The sequence below is a fragment of the Lemur catta genome, chromosome 17 (genome assembly GCF_020740605.2).
Source record: "Lemur catta isolate mLemCat1 chromosome 17, mLemCat1.pri, whole genome shotgun sequence".
NCBI lineage: Eukaryota > Metazoa > Chordata > Mammalia > Primates > Lemuridae > Lemur > Lemur catta.
The window spans coordinates 3921825-3939248 of record NC_059144.1 but is presented as its reverse complement, the minus strand read 5'-3'; the positions used below and the strand labels follow the sequence as shown (position 1 = coordinate 3939248).

The 17424-nt window shown below is 61.0% G+C and overlaps 2 protein-coding genes across 2 annotated transcripts in view; one reads left to right on the top strand and one right to left on the bottom strand.

Annotated features, from left to right (window-relative positions):
* Window positions 1-17424, bottom strand: part of SORCS2 (sortilin related VPS10 domain containing receptor 2) — a 486540-nt gene that overhangs the window by 262174 nt on the left and 206942 nt on the right. The window lies entirely within an intron of this gene.
* PSAPL1 (prosaposin like 1) lies at window positions 11240-13039 on the top strand. The gene has a single exon (XM_045528259.1). It carries the CDS (start codon window positions 11258-11260, stop codon window positions 12821-12823), a length of 1566 nt encoding a protein of 521 aa, XP_045384215.1. The 5' UTR covers window positions 11240-11257; the 3' UTR covers window positions 12824-13039.

The window sequence follows — 17424 nt, the reverse complement described above, 5'->3', positions numbered from 1 at the left end:
CCCCGCAGCAGCCTCTGCCCTGTCACCCAGGCTGTCTGTGTGCCTCCAAAACCGCCCAGAGCCTATGACCTGCGCACTGTCCCCTTGGGCCTGGGCCTCCCTGCCAAGCCCAGGGCCCCTCAAGGGGTGTCCCACAGACTTGCCCTCAGCCGTCATCGTGCCTGTCCTGTGGGCCACCGTTCGCCTCCCCCAACCCACCCCTGTCCTCCTGGGCCGTCACGTAGCCTGGGCTTCCCCGTGCCTCCCTCCCTCTCTTTCTGCCATGGCAAGGCCTGGTCCTCTGTGTCCCTCCCCGGCCTCCTCTGCACCCTGCCCTGGATCAGGCCACCTGAGTGTCACAACCACAGCCAACAGGTCTGCCCGCTGGGGTCCCCTCCCCAAGTCTGTCTTCCCAGTCACTCGGGCCAAACCTTTGCTGTGTTCCTGACTCTCCTCTTTCTGCCGCATGCCCCATTCAAACCATCAGCAAACCCCGCTGGCTCTAACTCCAAACAGGGGGGATCCACAGCCACCACCTGCCCATGCCACTCAGGCCCTGTCACTTCTCACCTGAGTCACCACAGTTGTGGCCTCCAGCTCCTCCCCACTGGCCTCCCTGCCTCCACCCCTGCCCCAGATGGACCCTTTTGAAGACACTGTCCCATCACATCCATCCTCTGCTCGATGCCCTGCAGGGGCTCCGCGTTTCCCTCAGAGGGATGGCCACAGCCTCCAGCATGTGGTCCCTGTGAACTCGGCTCCTGCTCCTGCCCCCACTCACTCTGCCTGAGTCTTCTGGCCCCACCTGCCACAGGACCTTTGCACAGGCTGGCCTTGCTGCCTGGAGCACACCAGACACTTACCTGGCTCTCTCCCAGGTAAGTTTTCACCCAAATATCGTTTAATCACCGAGGCCTTCCCTGACCCTCACAACCCCTTACAACTTAAATATTTTCTCTCTACCTGACTCATCATTTTCTTCCATATTATAACACTTAATGTATTGGTTGTTTAATTTCTGCTTTCTCCCCTAGAATGTAAGTTCCACAAGCTCAGGGTTTCTGTCTGTTTTGTTAACTCAGATATCTCCAGCACCTAGAACAGCACTCACCACATAGTAGGTGGCCCATAAATAATTGCTGGACTCATGCAGGAAAATCGAGCAAAACAAACAAGGTACAAGCTGTTTGCTTTTAGGTTCTGCCTATCTTCCTTCTTTTTTTCTTTTTTCTTCTTTCTTTCTTTCTTTCTTTCTTTCTTTCTTTATTTATTTTGAGACAGAGTCTCGCTCTGTTGCTCTGGGTGGAGTGCAGTGGCGTCACCATAGCTCACAGCAACTGCAAACTCTCAGGCTCAAGCGATCCTCCTGCCTCAGCCTCCTAAGTAGCTGGGACTGTAGGTTCACACCACAATGCCTGGCTAATTTTTCTGTTTTTATTAGAGACAGAGTCTTGCTCTTGCTCAGGCTGGTCTCGAACTCCTGAGCTCAAGCAATCCTCCCACCCCAGCCTCCCAGGGTGCTGGGATTACAGGCACCACCATGCCGGGCCTATCTTCCCTCTCTAACAGAGCAAGAGAGACTCTGCCCATTTTACAAGCTTCCTGCTTCCCCCGTGGGGAGGAGACAACCGACTTTACCTGTAGGCAAGGCCCTCCCAGCTCGCTCTGGGTGCTGAGGGTGGGTGAGTGGGGTGTTGTGTGAAGATTGCCCAGCAGCTGCGGCCTGGCCCGGCACCGGGAGCTGCCTGTGGGAGGGAAACCTGGAGGAGCTCTCACACGTGCTGGGAGGGACTCCAGGCTCCAGAGGGAAGAGCCCAGGGCCACCCCCAGAGTGCCAGCACACAGAGGTCCTTAACCAGGGTAAGCAACTCTGCTTGTCCCTGCAACAACAGGTGCTGAAACCCCAGGAGAGGAGGTCTCTGGGTCTGGGGGTGAGACCCTGAGGTCCTGACGTCCTGAGTTTCAGCATCTAAGCTTTGTGGCGTCTGTGGGGTTCAGGGGTTACACCTCACGCACCCCAGGCCTCTGCACCTTCCCAGTCTTACCACGGGGCTTCTAAGAGCCTGGAGATGGGGCACTGTGGCTGGAAGTTTCAGGGCCTCTAAGGTTTTCGGGTCATAGGGACCAAGGAACTGGGTTCTGTCACTCAAAGGCCCCTCCTCTCGGGCCTGTGTGGCCCCAGGGAGCTGAGGTTCCAACCCTCAAGACTGGCCGTGGGCTGAGAAGGGCTTTACAGACAGCGGCCAGCGACAGGGGAGTCCAGCTGCTGCACAAACACCCAGGGCCTGGCCCTGGCCCCAATGCTCCCTACTGCGGGGGGCCCTCCCCACCTCCAGGCACTCAGGGCCAAGCCTGGATCTGAACCACAGCCCAAGTTTAAGGTCAAGGTCACCGCTGTCCAGAATCTGTATGTGTGGGTTGAATTGTGCCCTCCCCTCACCTGAGTGTGACCCCAGCACCTGTGATGTGACCTTGTTTGGAGACAGGGTCTTTGAAGATGTCATTAGTTTAGATGAGGCCATACTTGATTAGGGTGGGTCCTAAATTCAAGGACTGGTGTCCTTCTAAGAAGAAGGAAATTTGGACACAGGGACACAGGGACACAGAGACACAGAGTCACACAGAGAAAAGCGCCCTGGGACGACAGGCAGAGATCAGAGTGCTGTGTCTGCGGGCCCAGGCACAGCAGGGACTGCCAGAAACCACCACAGTCTAGGGGGAGGCAGGGAAGGCTTCCCCCCGGGCCCTCCTCACATCTGACCCCCAGTCCGGCCTCCCGCACTGTGAGAGAACACATTTCTGTTGTTTCAGTCACCCAGTTGCAGTAACTCGTTTCATCAGCCAGAGAAAACTCCCACGTCCTCCATCCATTGCTCACAGGACAGGCGCCATGGCTGCCAGCTGGGCGGTGCTGGGACTGGCGGAGGGGCACTGGCCCCTTTGCCCTGTGGTCACTCCGAAGCAAGGGGGCCTGTCGGGTAGAACCAGGCCCCTGCGGCTGGGTGGTCCGAGGTGGGGGTGTCAGGTTCAGCAGGGCAGGGGGTGCCGAGGGGCCCCAGGAGGCGTGATGCGGCCTGTCCTCACTGTGGTGCTGGTCTGTGACATGTCAGTCCTCCCCACAGCCTGTAACTCCCGGCAGATGCCACCCTTCCTCCCTCCAGGAGCAAACACGTCTCTGAGTGAGAGGAGGGGACCAAGGGGCTGACCTGTCCCCAGGGAGGAGGAGGACGGGAGTCTGGGTTCAGCCCACTCCCAGACCCAGCTCTTCTCTAGGGCTTGGTGGTGAGATCCAGGCCCACAAACCTCTGACTGGGGGACACTCTGGCCAGGGTGCTCCCAGGGCCACTTTCCTCCCACTGGAGCGAGAATCCGCCACCCCTGTGCCTGCCCCGACCTCTGCCCAGCTCCCCTGTGCACCCGTGCCCCCGCGCTCCGGCAGGCCGGGCCTCCCACTCGGGGCCTGGCCACCCTCACCTGGCCTGGCCGGTCCCGAACACTGCGGCTGTGCCCCGCCAGGTGCGGCTTTGAGCTGTGGGGCCCAGGCTCTGCCTTTGCCACCACTAGGCCCACCCTCCCTCCTGGGGCTCTCTGTGTGTGTGTGTGCGTGTGCGTGCATGCATGTGCGTGTGTGTGCACCCGCGCCCGGCACGTGCAAGGGCTGCTCTCCTGGGTGAATCCCTGACCCCGGCCTCACCTGGGTGCCGTCTCTTTCCAGCCCTCACAAAGGCCGTGCTTGATAATCCACCTCAGCCTTCCTTGAGAGCTAAGGAGGGCCTCCATCCCCACCCTCGCCTCCCGGCCTCCCGGCTGCGGCACGCACGGCAGCAGTGCCCACCTCAGGGCCTTTGCCCTCGCTGTGTCCCTACTGGGGTGCTCTCCCCAGGACCCAGCTTGCTCTGGCGCTGGGCAGCCCTTCCCAGGGGCAGAGATCCTCCACACTCTACCCGGCCTCCACCCTCACCTGCCGCCTCTCGCACCCCGGAACTCGCTGCCGCCTGGCAGTCGGGGCGTTTCGTGTTCACTCATTCCCCAAACGCCCACTCCTCGTCTGTCCTCTTCCCTGCCGAGCCCCGGCTCCCGGCGGGGCCTAGGAAATGCCTGCGAAGCGAGTGCTGCGTGACTCCCACCCCTGGGGCCCACGGGGCAGGCAGTGAAGGCGGGGACACGAATGGCACCCAGAGGACGGGGAAGGCAGAGGGGAGGAGAGGGGCAGCGTGGGAACGGCAGGGAGTGAGTGGGGGCGGCCAGAGGGTGGACGGACGGACGAGGTGGCGCCATCCGCAGTCCCACATTCCGGACACAGGCTGGGCAAGCCCGCGGGGTGGGGCGGGAAGCAGGCGGCTCCGTCACCCTGGCCCCCCGGACCAGTGTGGGTGGAACACAGCAAGCGCACTGTGCACACAGGGTGACCCCTTCCTTCTACCCAGCAGGGCCCAGGACCCTCGGTGACATGGGGGTGAGATGGCACGCAGAGCGTGGAGCACCAGAGGGGGGATTCTCTCCCCTCGCTTGGCACCAAAGCCTTCCTTATTTTCGCAAAGATGCTCCCCTTTGAAGCAAGCCACAGCAAGCTCCGTCCCCCCAAGAACAATTCTTTGGGAGAGAGAGCACCCCCTCTCCTGCTCCTTTCCCGGGCCCCAGGCTCCAGGTCGGGGTCCCCCAACAAAGTGGCTTCCTCCCACCCTCCTCCTGCCCCACTGTGGTCAGGCTTGTCTTTACTCTGGGAGAAAAAGTCAATAACTTTCACATAACTTTTTGAAACAAATGGAATTTTTTTTTAAAAAAATACAGCAACTGCTACCATTTTTTAAATTATGGATGGTGAATAAATGTTTATTATATCATTTTCTGCATTTCCGGAAGGGTTGAAATCAGAGCCATGTGAAGCAGCCAGCAACAGCAGCACCATGGGGGTGACAGCGGCTGGTGCCGCCATTGTGGAAAGGTCTCCTGGGGTCTGCTCAGCACACGTGGCCCACGCCCAGCCGCCCCCACCTGCAGGTACACCCCAGCAGGGACGCACACACTGTACCAGCCACCCCCACCTGCAGGTACACCCCCAGCAGGGACACAAGCGCTGTACCAGCCGCCCCCACCTGCAGGTACACCCCCAGCAGGGACACAAGCACTGTACCAGCTGCCCCCACCTGCAGGTACACCCCAGCAGGGACGCACGCACTGTACCAGCCGCCCCCACCTGCAGGTACACCTCAGCAGGGATGCATGCACTGTACCAGCCACCCCCACCTGCAGGTACACCCCCAGCAGAGATGCACACGCTGTACCACCCACCCCCACCTGCAGGTACACCCCAGCAGGGACGCACACGCTGTACCAGCCACTCCCACCTGCAGGTACACCCCAGCAGGCACACAGATGCTGTACCAGCCGCCCCCACCTGCAGGTACACCCCAGCAGGGACACAAGCGCTGTACCAGCCGCCCCCACCTGCAGGTACACCCCCAGCAGGGACACAAGCGCTGTACCAGCCGCCCCCACCTGCAGGTACACCCCCAGCAGGGACACAAGCACTGTACCAGCTGCCCCCACCTGCAGGTACACCCCAGCAGGGACGCATGCACTGTACCAGCCGCCCCCACCTGCAGGTACACCTCAGCAGGGATGCATGCACTGTACCAGCCACTCCCACCTGCAGGTACACCCCAGCAGGCACACAGATGCTGTACCAGCCGCCCCCACCTGCAGGTACACCCCAGCAGGGACGCACATGCTGTACCACCCGCCCCCACCTGCAGGTACACCCCAGCAGGGACGCAGGCGCAGTACCACCCACCCCCACTTGCAGGTACACCCCAGCAGGGACGCACATGCTGTACCACCCGCCCCCACCTGCAGGTACACCCCAGCAGGGACGCAGGCGCAGTACCACCCACCCCCACCTGCAGGTACACCCCAGCAGGGACGCAGGCGCTGTACCAGCCACCCCCACCTGCAGGTACACCCCAGCAGGGACACACACACTGTACCACTGCCCCCACTTGCAGGTACACCCCACCGGGCGCACAGGCGCTGTACCACCCGCCCCCACCTGCAGGTACACCCCAGCAGGGACGCACACACTGTACCACCCGCCCCCACCTGCAGGTACACCCCAGCAGGGACGCACACACTGTACCACCCGCCCCCACCTGCAGGTACACCCCAGCAGGGACGCACACACTGTACCACCCGCCCCCACCTGCAGGTACACCCCACCAGGCACGCACACGCTGTACCACCCGCCCCCACCTGCAGGTACACCCCAGCAGGCGCACAGGCGCTGTACCACCCGCCCCCACCTGCAGGTACACCCCAGCAGGCGCATACACGCTGTACCACCCGCCCCCACCTGCAGGTACACCCCAGCAGGGATGCACAGGCGCTGTACCAGCCACCCCCACCTGCAGGTACACCCCAGCAGGCGCGCACACGCTGTACACCATCAGGCGTCACCAGGATGTTCACAGTGGTGACGTTTGGATTCCCCAAACTGGCAACTGCCCATTATCAACCCAGAGTGCACAAATGGGCTGTGTGTGGCCAGGAGATGGAGCGCTGCCCAGCAGGTGAACAGGCAGCGAGCAGCCACAGGGAGCCTCAGGGATCCTGCGCCAGCGAGTGAGAGAAGCAGACATGGGAACACCCACCCCTTCCTGCTCCACTCCACGGCTGCAGGGTTCGAGAACAGGCAAGACTGGTCTATGGTGAACAGAAAATCAGGGAAGTGTCTGCTCTCGTTGAGGAGCACCTGGAAAGGACGGGAGGGACCACCTGCGTGGTGACTGCGGTGGAACCTACACAAGTGCATGTATTTGCCAAAACTCACTGAACCGCACGGTTAAGATGGATGCATTTTGCTGTATGTAAAATTGATCTCGACAGGATAAAGGGCCGTGCGTGTCAACAGAGGCCTGCAGTGGGGTTCGCCTTTCCCGGTGGACTGGGTTAGCACTTGGTCTTATTTTAGGGTTCAGCAAATGAGCAAATATGCTCAGGGTAACGGGAGACAGGCTTCTCCCGTCGGGGAAGACTCCCGGATACTGCAAGGGAGAGGCCTGCAAGGTACTCTGCGGTGTCGGAAGTGTCAGTATGAACTCACGGCCTGGTGAAGATGGGTGGAGGGCATGTTACATGCACATATGTGTATATAGGTGCACATACGTGTTTGTCCTGTGCCTGTGATCGGGTGTGTCTATATTTCTATACACACACACCCTTCTTCCTCCCCTCCCCTCTCACCCCATGTCAGCAGGAGGAAAGGTCTCCCGGCTCTCTCCACTGAGGAGCCTGGAAACACTGCGGAGCAGCAGCAACAGGCCAGCGTCCGGGTCCCCGTCTCTCAACAGTCACTCTCCCTGGACAGCGCCCGATTCCAGGCTGGTTCCAGGAAGGCACAGGATGGTCCTGGTGCAATTTCAGTGCCAGAAAGTACACAAAGTACTTTGTGCTCAAAGAATGACGGGGACAAGTCAAAGAGACACGGCACGGCTCAGGGGGTGCTCCCACAGGTCGCATCCAGGGCAATTTAAGCATCAAAAACAATGATAATAGTGGATTATAACCTATTAAATAAAATGTTAAAAATAATAATAAAGTAAAAGTAATAAAAATAAAATGAAAATTTCTGAGTGTTTGTTTTAAGAAAGAGAGAGGAAAAAAAGAAAAAGGAAAAAGGGAAGAAGAAGAGAGGGAGGGAAAGATAAAGCTCTTTTTTTATAGACGAGTAGGAACTAATCCACGCAGGAGCAGGTGGGCAAACACCTGAGAAGGAACAGGATACTTACATGTGCCTAAAATACTCTTTCTAAATATCAGTTACTAATTACAAGGCGGAAATAGTAACTTCAGTGAGAAGGAAACTGCCAGAGCTTATCCAAGGGCTCGGATCACCAGCACTGGGACCAACCGCCATCGAGCACCTCCCGACACAACGCACCGAGGACACAGGACCAGTCCCCACTCCCGCCAAGAGCAGGCGCCTGGGGTCTAGCCGTGAGGAAGCACCAGTGAGGTAACCGGCCCGTCCTCCACTGCTATGAAAGCCCAGCCAAGCCTCCAGTGGGCTGCAGGTGGAAGGCAACTGAGGCGCCATGACCAGCTGGCACACGGTGTGACTTGGATCAGGGCTGGGCCTGGGGAACAAATGCCCACACAGGGCAGTGCTGGGCCACCGTGGAGTCTGGGAGTAGGCTGTGGCTTAGGTGATGGTATCTTATCCTCATTACAGGTCTGGGTTTTTGGATCAATGCACTGTGAGTGTGTGAGTTCTTGGGAAATACACCCTGGAGCAACTGGGGTAAAGGGACACATGTCTCCACCCACTCCCAGCAGGCCATGAAAACATCGGATGCAGACATACGAGTGTGTGGATAGAGTGGGAGGGGGCTGGGCAGACAATGGAGGAGAGGGGAGGGAGCAGGCAGAACAGTGAGGCAGGGGAAACATCTGTGTAAGGGGACACGGAGTGCTTGCGTATTTTTGCAACTGTCCTCCAAGTTCAAAGTTGCATCAAAATAAACCGTAAGCCCCCATGGTATAATAAGACAGATGCTTGGTTTTGTCCCCTTGGAATTTGCTGAGTGACAGGAGCATCTCTTGTCATTCGTAACAAGGCCCTCTGACCATACCTGAGTTTATGCTCACTGGGGCCCCCAGACAGCCTCGGCCGGGGCTGGTCCCAGAAGGACCAGTGTGGGTTGGTGCTCTCAGCCCCGCCCACGGCCTCTGGGAATGGTGGAGCTGAGGATGGAGCCCCCTGGGATGAGGGGCCTGGGGGAGCTTCCGCGCTGGTGAGCACAGGGCGCGGGGTGGGCTGCGCACCCAGGGTCTCGTGGGAGCCCTGCACCGCATCCCTAAACCTCGCCCGCACATCTGTTCCATCAGCTCTTCCCGAGTCGTATTTTTCATAATAAATCGGTAAACCTAAGTAAAGGGCCTTCCTGAGTTCTGTGAGCCATTCTAGCAAATTGCCAAACCTGAGCGGGGGCTGTGGGACCCAGGCGATGGCCGCGTGGTCAGAAGGGCAGGTGGGACCCTGGGACCTATGACTGGGTCTGAAGTGGGGCCGTCTGTGGGCCTGAGCTTGACCACGGGCGGGGCCTGGGCTCACTCCGTGGTTGCTGTCAGAATGGAATTGAACTGTGGGACGCCCACGTGGCATCTACTGAGCATTGGATGCTGCTGTTGGAAACACCCCACCCCCAAAACAAAACAGGTATGGGGCAATCAGAATTCCCCAAATGCCGCCGAGGAGCGGGACTCGTACAACCACTTTGGAACCCCGCCGGGCAGCATCTGCTCCACATGCCCACGCTGCACCCACCAATTGTGTCCCTTGATAAAACCCAGCAAGGACAGGAAGACACACGTGTGCCAAGACATGCCCAGAAATGGTCAGAGCGGCGTCACCGCACCAGCCCCAAACTGGAAACGGCCCAAATGCCCGTCTCAGGTAGAACAGATAGATAAACAACCTCACCACTGGGGCACTGCACCCCAGGAATTCGTCCAATGGTGAGTTTCGTCCACCCTGTGAAATCCTACCCAGAAGTAGGAACGGCTGCTCCACAACTCTGCGCCCCGCAGCAGGGACAAATCTCAGGAAAATAATGTAGAGCCGAAGAAGCACTTAATTAGCAGGCACTGGCTGGGCCCAGGGGAGATAAGATAAGAACGTTCTGGGCTCCGGGAGACACAGCCTCCGCGCAAGGAGCTGGAAGAAGTGACGTGGGGGCTGGGTCGCAAGGGACCAGCAGGAGGTCTGCAGGCTCACACCAAGGGACACGGTCTGGGGTTTGCTGCAGCCTTGCGCCCGGTCCCTGTGGGATGCGAGTGGATGCCCATAAATAGCAGGCGATGGGCTGAAGGCGTGGCCGGCACGCAACAGCTTGTCGAGATGGACCGCACGTGCCTGCCCAAGCCCCTTCTAGGTAAGGGCACCCACATCTTCAGCACCACCTTTGTACATGAACCTGATGAGCCAGCCGAGGGCAGCCTGCACTGAGGGCACCCAGTGTCCCACCACCTCCCTGAGACTGTCCCCTCCTCTGGTCCCCAGCAGCCACAGTCCTTGGAAGTCATTTAAAGAGCTCAGCAAATCCTGTTTTCCAAATTCCCTTCCCAACCCCAGCACCCCGGCAGGAAGGGGGTGGGAAGTGCCCAGTCTACATTCCTCGGGCGAGGCCGACTCGGCCGGCTGCCTGACCCACATAGCAGGGAGGCAGGCTCCTCCGGAGCACCAGAGCCCGGGAAGCCGAGCTGAGGATGCCAACGTGCGGGGCTCACACCCACAGAGGGGTGCAGGGCCCAGGGGAGCCCTCGCCACCGGGCATCTCTGACCTGCCCACTCCCTAGGAGGGTCCGGTGGGCGCAGCGAGCCACGTGGCACGTGGGCCAAAGGCGAGGCTGGCTCCAGAATGCTCCATTCACTGCATGGGACCCAACTCAAGACACCTGTGTGCATTCTCCCAGCACTGACAGTGTTGTGTAAGAACCATTTTAAAAACTAAGGAAGAAAAAAAAATAAGATAACAAATGACATAGGAATGAAACAAGCCCCTTTTGTGTGTATGATTTCAACAAACGTTACTGCATCTCTATTGTGGATCAGCCCACGCTCCACCTTTGATAGAAATTTCCAGAATGAAGAAACCTACTGGGCTCAGGAGCTCAGGCCAGAGCTGGGATCAGAACTCCGGCTGGGCACGTGGCCCTGAGGCCAAATTAGACAACAGCAGCTTCCCGACTTGGCCAGTCATTGGGTTCACTTAATCTTCTGGCAAATGAAGGATAGGATGCCTTCCGTGCCACCCAGACTGGGGGCAGAAATTCCTGCAGGGTCTCGCATACTCTAGGAGGGGACTCAGGCCACACAAACAAGTCAGGATAGGACAGTGAATGATGGGGAAGGGTGTCCCAGAAGCTGCTGCAGCCCCAGGAGGAAGGGGACCCAGCCTGGGGACTAGGAGGGCTTCCCAGGAGAGAGGACCGAGCACCGAGCTTCAACCCCCTGTGAGCTACGCTGTGACATGGGGGTAAGGGCTTGTCCAGGGGAGAAGAGGGCAGGATGGTGCTCCAGGCAGAGGGCTCTGCAAGGGCAGAGGCAGAGGCAGAGGCCAGGGAGGCTTGTGCAGGGAAGCTGGGGCGTGGGGCGAGTCAGGCTGCGGGAGTGGCCGGGGGGCGGGGCGCCCTTCTGCACCTCCCCTGGGGCCAGGCAGGGGAGCTGGGCTTATAGCAGCAGCCGTGCCAGGTGCACGGGAGCGGCGAGTCACTGGGCAGCATGCTGTGTGCCCTGCTTCTCCTGGCCAGCCTCCTGGGGGCTGCCGTGGCCAGCCCCACCGAGGGCCCCCAGGAGTGTGCAAAGGGATCCGAGGTGTGGTGTCAGGACCTGCAGGCGGCGGCAAGGTGTGGGGCCTTGGATTACTGCCAAAGGGTGGTCTGGATCAACCCCCCCATGAAGTCCCTGCCCTGCGACATATGCCAGGACATAGCAGCCGTGGCTGGCAATGGGCTGAACCCCAACACCACCGAGTCTGACATCCTGACTCTGATGAGGAAGACCTGCACGTGGCTCCCCAGACAGGAGTCCTCAGCCAGATGCCAGTGGATGGTGGACACCCACCGCGCGGCCGTCCTGACCGTGCTCCGCGAAGCCCCAGGCAGGGCCGCGGCACAGGTGTGCACAGCACTCACGCTCTGTGAGCAGCCGCAGAGACACCTGGCCACCTCTGGGCCACTCTCCAAGGAGGACGCCTCTGAGGCACTGTCCCCATTCATGGCCAAAGGGCTCCTCAGCTTCAACCCTCCCGAGATGCCCGGGGCAGCCGTGTGCCAAGACTGTGTCCAGCTGGTCTCCCGGCTCCAGGATGCCGTCCAGTCCAGCCCAACCTTGGCAGAGGTGAACATCCAGGAGCAGTGTGAGTCCCTGGGGCCCGGCCTGGCTCTCGTCTGCAAGAACTATCTCCTCCAGCGGTCGACCCCGGCCGAGCAAGCACTGGGCCTCCTCCTTCCGCAGGAGGTCTGCGAGGAGGAGGGCTTCTGTGCGGAGCCGAGCGCGCCTGCCCGCCCGGCTCTCGAGGCTGCTGCGGATGGCGTGCCGCCCCTGGAGCTAGTATCGCCGAGGAAGAGCAGCGAGCTCCGGATGGAGCCTGGCCTGACCTGCGAGGTGTGCCTGGACGTGGTCCAGCAGCTGGACCAGTGGCTCGTGTCCAACAGCTCCGAGGCCATGATCAGCCACGCCCTGGAGCGCGTGTGCTCGGTAATGCCGGCCTCTGTTGTCCGGCAGTGCATCACCCTGGTGGACACCTACAGCCCCTCCTTGATGCAGCTCGTGGCCAAAGTCTCCCCACGAAAAGTGTGCAAGACCCTCCGGCTGTGTAGCAGCCGGAGGCGGACCCGGGAGGTCCACGAGGCCCGTGTGACAGCACCGTCCCCACTGATGGACCCAGAGAACCAGGGCAGCTTCTGCAACGGGTGCAAGAGGCTGCTCAGCGTGTCCTCCAGCAACCTGGAGCGCAAGAGCACCAAGCGGGACATCCTCATGGCCTTCAAGGCTGGCTGCAGCGTCCTGCCGCTGCTCTACATGATACAGTGCAACCACTTCGTCACCCAGTACGAGCCTGTGCTCATCGACAGCCTCCAGGACATGATGGACCCCGTGGCCGTGTGCAAGAAGGTGGGGGCCTGCCACGGCCCCAGGACCCCACTGCTGGGCACCGACCAGTGCATCACGGGCCCGAGCTTCTGGTGCACGAGCCAGGCGGCCGCCGAGCTGTGCAACGCCGTGCAGCACTGCCAGCGCCACGTGTGGAAGGAGACGCCCTTCCGCAGCAAAGAGCAGGCATAGCCGTGGCTGCCAGAGCCCCAGAGCCTGAGAGTGCAGCTGGGGAGGCCCCTGCATCCCACAGGGACCCCAAGAGGTGGGTGCTGTCCCCATCCCTGTTCCACAGATAAGAAACTGAGGCTCCCAGGAGGGAGGCAGGAGAGGAGTGGAGCTGAAACGCAAAGCCAGGAGTTTCTGCTGCTGACGCGCTCTGTCTTGACAAGGAGGCCCTTGCAGATGTCTTTGATGGACCGTAACAAGCCCGTGTGCACCACCCCCACCCCAGTCAAACAGCCCCTCATCTCCAAGGCTGTGACACTGACGGTCCAAAGGACCCTGGCAGTAGCTTCAGGCGCCCCCTCCGCCCCTTGCTAGAAGGACGCCCGGCTGGGAGGCGGGCTGGGGCCACAGCTGGTGAGCGGAGGTGGGGGCTGCAGGATGGGTGGAGAGGGGCCGCCACTAGTGGGGCTGACCCCTCTCACCCACAGCTGGCGCTGGGGGACGGGGTCTCACCCACAGCCACCGTTGCTCACTTGGGACAGAGCTTCTCAACGTGGAGGTCCCGGGGGTGGCCCCCAAAGGAGCATGTGAGACACACGAGTGTCTCTGCGCTTTGCTGGGGAGGAGTCTGGGACTTTGGCCACATTCCCCGAGGGGTGCTGGGCTTCAGCACAGTCCTCCGATGTCTCGGCCCAGGGCAGGGACGCTCACTCCTGGCACCCAAGACTCTCAGCCGCCCTGGTGATGTGCGGAAGGGAGGTCTCGGGGTGTGCTCGAAATCAGGAGGGCAGAAGGTGCCAGGCCAGAGCCCCGGGAATAGCCCTGAGGGGCCTGGAGTGGCTGAGGTACGTGAGCAGCAAGCGCAGTCCAGAGCCATGACCCAGTGAGCATGTCCCTTCACCCGTCGGAGCCTCACTTTTCTAATCTGTAGAATGGGGATGACCACACCTGCCACATAAGGATGTTGAGACAACCCAGGGGAACGTCCTGGAGCTCCTTCCTCCCTGACACCGGCATCAGTCGGTCTGCTGCGACCAGCGAAACCGATTTCAGGCGGATGGGGTCCCTGGGCGAGTCTGGCTGTGCACGTGTTGTATAAACCGCAAGCACTCTCCAAATGGTGTTCGCCGCGTCATTATTGCCACGGAAAGCCCCGGTCCCAAAGCTGCTACGACAGTCCCCACCTTGCCTGGGGGGCCCCTCCCATAGGAGCCACCCACCATGGTTTCCTCTCACACTGTGTTGTCTCCCCAGCACACCGTGAGCCCCAGGGACAGCCACTGGGTGTGATGCCTGCCATGTCCTTGTGCCTCACCCGGGGCCTGTAGGTGCTCCAACATTTGTGGGGCACACACACGAGTCCCAATGGCTAAAGCCACCATTTCAGGTGAGGCCTGGGTCAGTGAGGCCCATTTAGATGAATTCTCCCCTCAAACAAGAGGAGTGCCCAGGCCTGGGCGCTCTCTTCTGAAAGGCCACACCCGAGCTCTTAGGTAAACGTCCCGGCCCTTCGCCAATGCCCCAGACACACAGGCATGCTTGCCCTGAGTCTCTGGACTTCTCAGTACTGACTGCTGGTGGCCGGGCAGGCCTGGGCCCACGGGTCAGCGCTGTGCGGGATGAGGACAACGGGGCGGGGGGTCACACCACCCACTGGGCCTGGACATGGCCATGGTAAGGCAGCTCCACTCCGGCTCCGAAACACAGAAGCCTTGGGTTGTTGGACTCGCTGTCTGCAGGCCTCCCCCAAAGACCACCCGCTGTGTCCAGAACAGGCCCGGAGGCGCTCGGTCTGCCTGCTGGTAGGTGTCCCCACCCAGCACACCCCCGTGCAGGACGGAGCTGCGGCCCTCCTCTGGCCTGGCCACGAGTCAAGGGGGACACTTGCTGACAGGTGTGTGTGACATGACCTGAAACTTCCCCCAAGATGTCACTGGCCACTCAAGGCTGGCCTGAGAGAGGCTGGGAGGGGGCAAGCGCCATGCCCCCCAGGGGCCTGTCTACACAGAGCTGAGCCACCGTCCCAGCCCCTTTGGCCCCAAACCCGCCCTCCCCCCACCCAGAGCTGCCCGCAGCGGCAGTGAGGGCGGGATGTCTACATGCCCCTCTGCACCCACCCACTCCGCAGCCACACGGGCTTTACCCACCCACTGTGTTGTTCGCGGCCCGGCTCCTCTGTGGGGTTCAGCTCCAGCAGGGCCGTCCCTGGGGCATTCCCACCCCCAGGACAGAGCCCACACAGAACAGGCTCTGGAGGATTGGATGATTCATGAACGCTGGCCCTCTGGAAGCCATCGTCTCCAGCCAAAACCTCCCCCTGGTCCGCCCTTCTTGGCCAGAGACCACCACGCCAGTGCCTCCCGTGGTCGATGTTTCTGAGCAGGCTGAGCCGTGGCCGGGCCACGGTATGAAATAGGGAGCCCCATCCCCCAGTAAACAAAAACAAATCAGTTCTGCTCGGTTCCAGTGGCCTTCCCAGGGACACTGTGCACAACAAGAGTGTCTTCTGTGGCCTGGGCAGAGGGGCTGTGTCCCCAGGACCTGCCACTGACTGCAGGACTGGGCCTGGGTGTGCACAGGGCCTTGCTACCTCCCCAAAGAGCCCTCGAAGCAGACCCTGGGTGAGGGCACCCACTCTCCACCCTCCCTGCCTCTGCCCCCCAAGGATGGTCACCTGCCAAAGGCAGCATGGAGCAGGCTCCCTGAGTCATGGGTATACCCCGGTGCCTTGCCCCCCTGCCCCGGCGCTCTGGCCCCCCTGCCCCTGCTGGAGCCTGGGAGTGGAGTGGGGCAGCAGGCAGCCCCCCAACACGAGTTTGTTCTTTCCCAATCTCCACAGCCCAGAGAGGCGGCGTTCTTGCCTGGGCCCCAAGCCTGGGCTTGGACTATAGCTAGGGTCTGGCTCCAGCGCCAGGGCTGGTGCAAATCAGCTGCGTCCGGTTACCACAGAGCCGGCGCCTGAGCCGTCCACAGGAGGGGCTGTGCTTCCTCCACTGGAGCCCCAGGTCATGCTCCACGCGCCCCAGGCTGGACACGATCACCCCAACACTGCCCAGGAGGCCCCAGCTAAGCCAAAATTCTCCCGGGACACCCAGCACTCTCCACATCCAGACTCCAGCCCGGGGAGGCCTGGCTGCAGGCAGGCGAGTGCTCGCGGCTCACGCACACCTGACACGCCAGGCCAGAAACGGCACTGAGCTCCTCCTTGCCTGCAGGGGCCCCGCCTCCACGGCCTCCCCAGGAAGCCTGTCCTCGGGGCCCCATTGCCCTGAAACGTGTCCCCCACTGTCACCTGGGGTCAGGCCCTCCTCAGCACACGGGACGTTGCTGGAGCAGACAGGGCATCGCGAGGCTGCAGAGCGAGGCAGACAGGCACGTTGAAACTCGCCTTGCTGCCCACGACCCGTGTGGCCCTGGGCAGGTGACTCAACAGCCCTGGGAAAGTCTACTTAGCCGCGGTTTCCCCACCAGTAACCGTGGATAACGAAGGCCCCTCACCAAGGGGATTCATCCAGGCACGAGCGAGGTAACCATGTCGGGGCACAGCCCGTGCCCGGCACACGCGAGATACCGATACGTGTGTTGTTCCCAACCAGCCGATGACACAGACCCCCTCCCGGAGCTTCCCACAGCAGGGGGACCCTGGAATTCGGTCAGAGGCCCCTGTGGGGAGGGAAACCTTGGTGCTGTGTTCACCCCACCTGGCCTCAGCGTCCAGAGTGGCCTGAACGAGGCTGGTGGCCAGGTGACCACTTCCACCTGCCCTGGGCAGTCCTGTTCGTGCCTGCCTGGTGGGTCCTCTAAGTCACAGGCCGATGAGAAAACCCGGTAGTCACTGGGGCAGGGGGTGGTGGGGAAGCGACTCTGTCCTCTTCTTGTCACTTTCCCACTGCTTTCTCACTAAGGCGAGCGAGGGAGGTGGGGTAGGAACCTCCTTTTCCCTGCTGTGAGTATTTCTGAGTTTGGGGAAGTGGCATCTACAACACTTGGAAATGTGGCGCTTAAGTGCCACCCCCAGGTTGTGTGGCAGGAAGGGCCCTTCCAGAGCTGGACAGTGTCCCTGGCCGGCGAGGCCAGCAAAGCCATCCTGGGTTCTCCCTGGCCGGGGGCCGCCAGCCAGCGCAGGATCTGACCACCTGCTCCCCGAGTGTGGGCAAAGGGGTCTCGGGGATTGTGAGAAAAGCACAGGCCTGGCCTCGCCTTCTTCTCCAGGGCCACAGCGTCGTACGTGTGACTCTTTCCGGCGACGAGATATGCTGATGAACAACAAGCCATGTTCCTCCTGAGTCCCAAGAGGCTGCCCCTCTAGAGGCTGGGGTTCCAGGTCCAGCTGCCCCGGACTGGACTGTGACAGCTCTGTGCCTCAGTTTCCCTTCTGTAAGCTGAAGAGGCTGGACTAGATTGGAGCACAAACTCAAATAGGCCCAGGGCCCGGGAGTGTGGACAGGCAGAGCCAGGGTCCCTTCCAGGGGACTGGCCCAGCCCCAGGGCGGGCGCCCTGCGAGGACGGTGGCCCCCTGCCACCCTTTGCCCGGTTCTCCAGCGAGGTCAGAGCCTGAAGCTGCTCGGCGAGACCTCGTGACGCGTGAGCGCCGATAGCTCAGTGAGGTTCTGCTTCTGTCCTC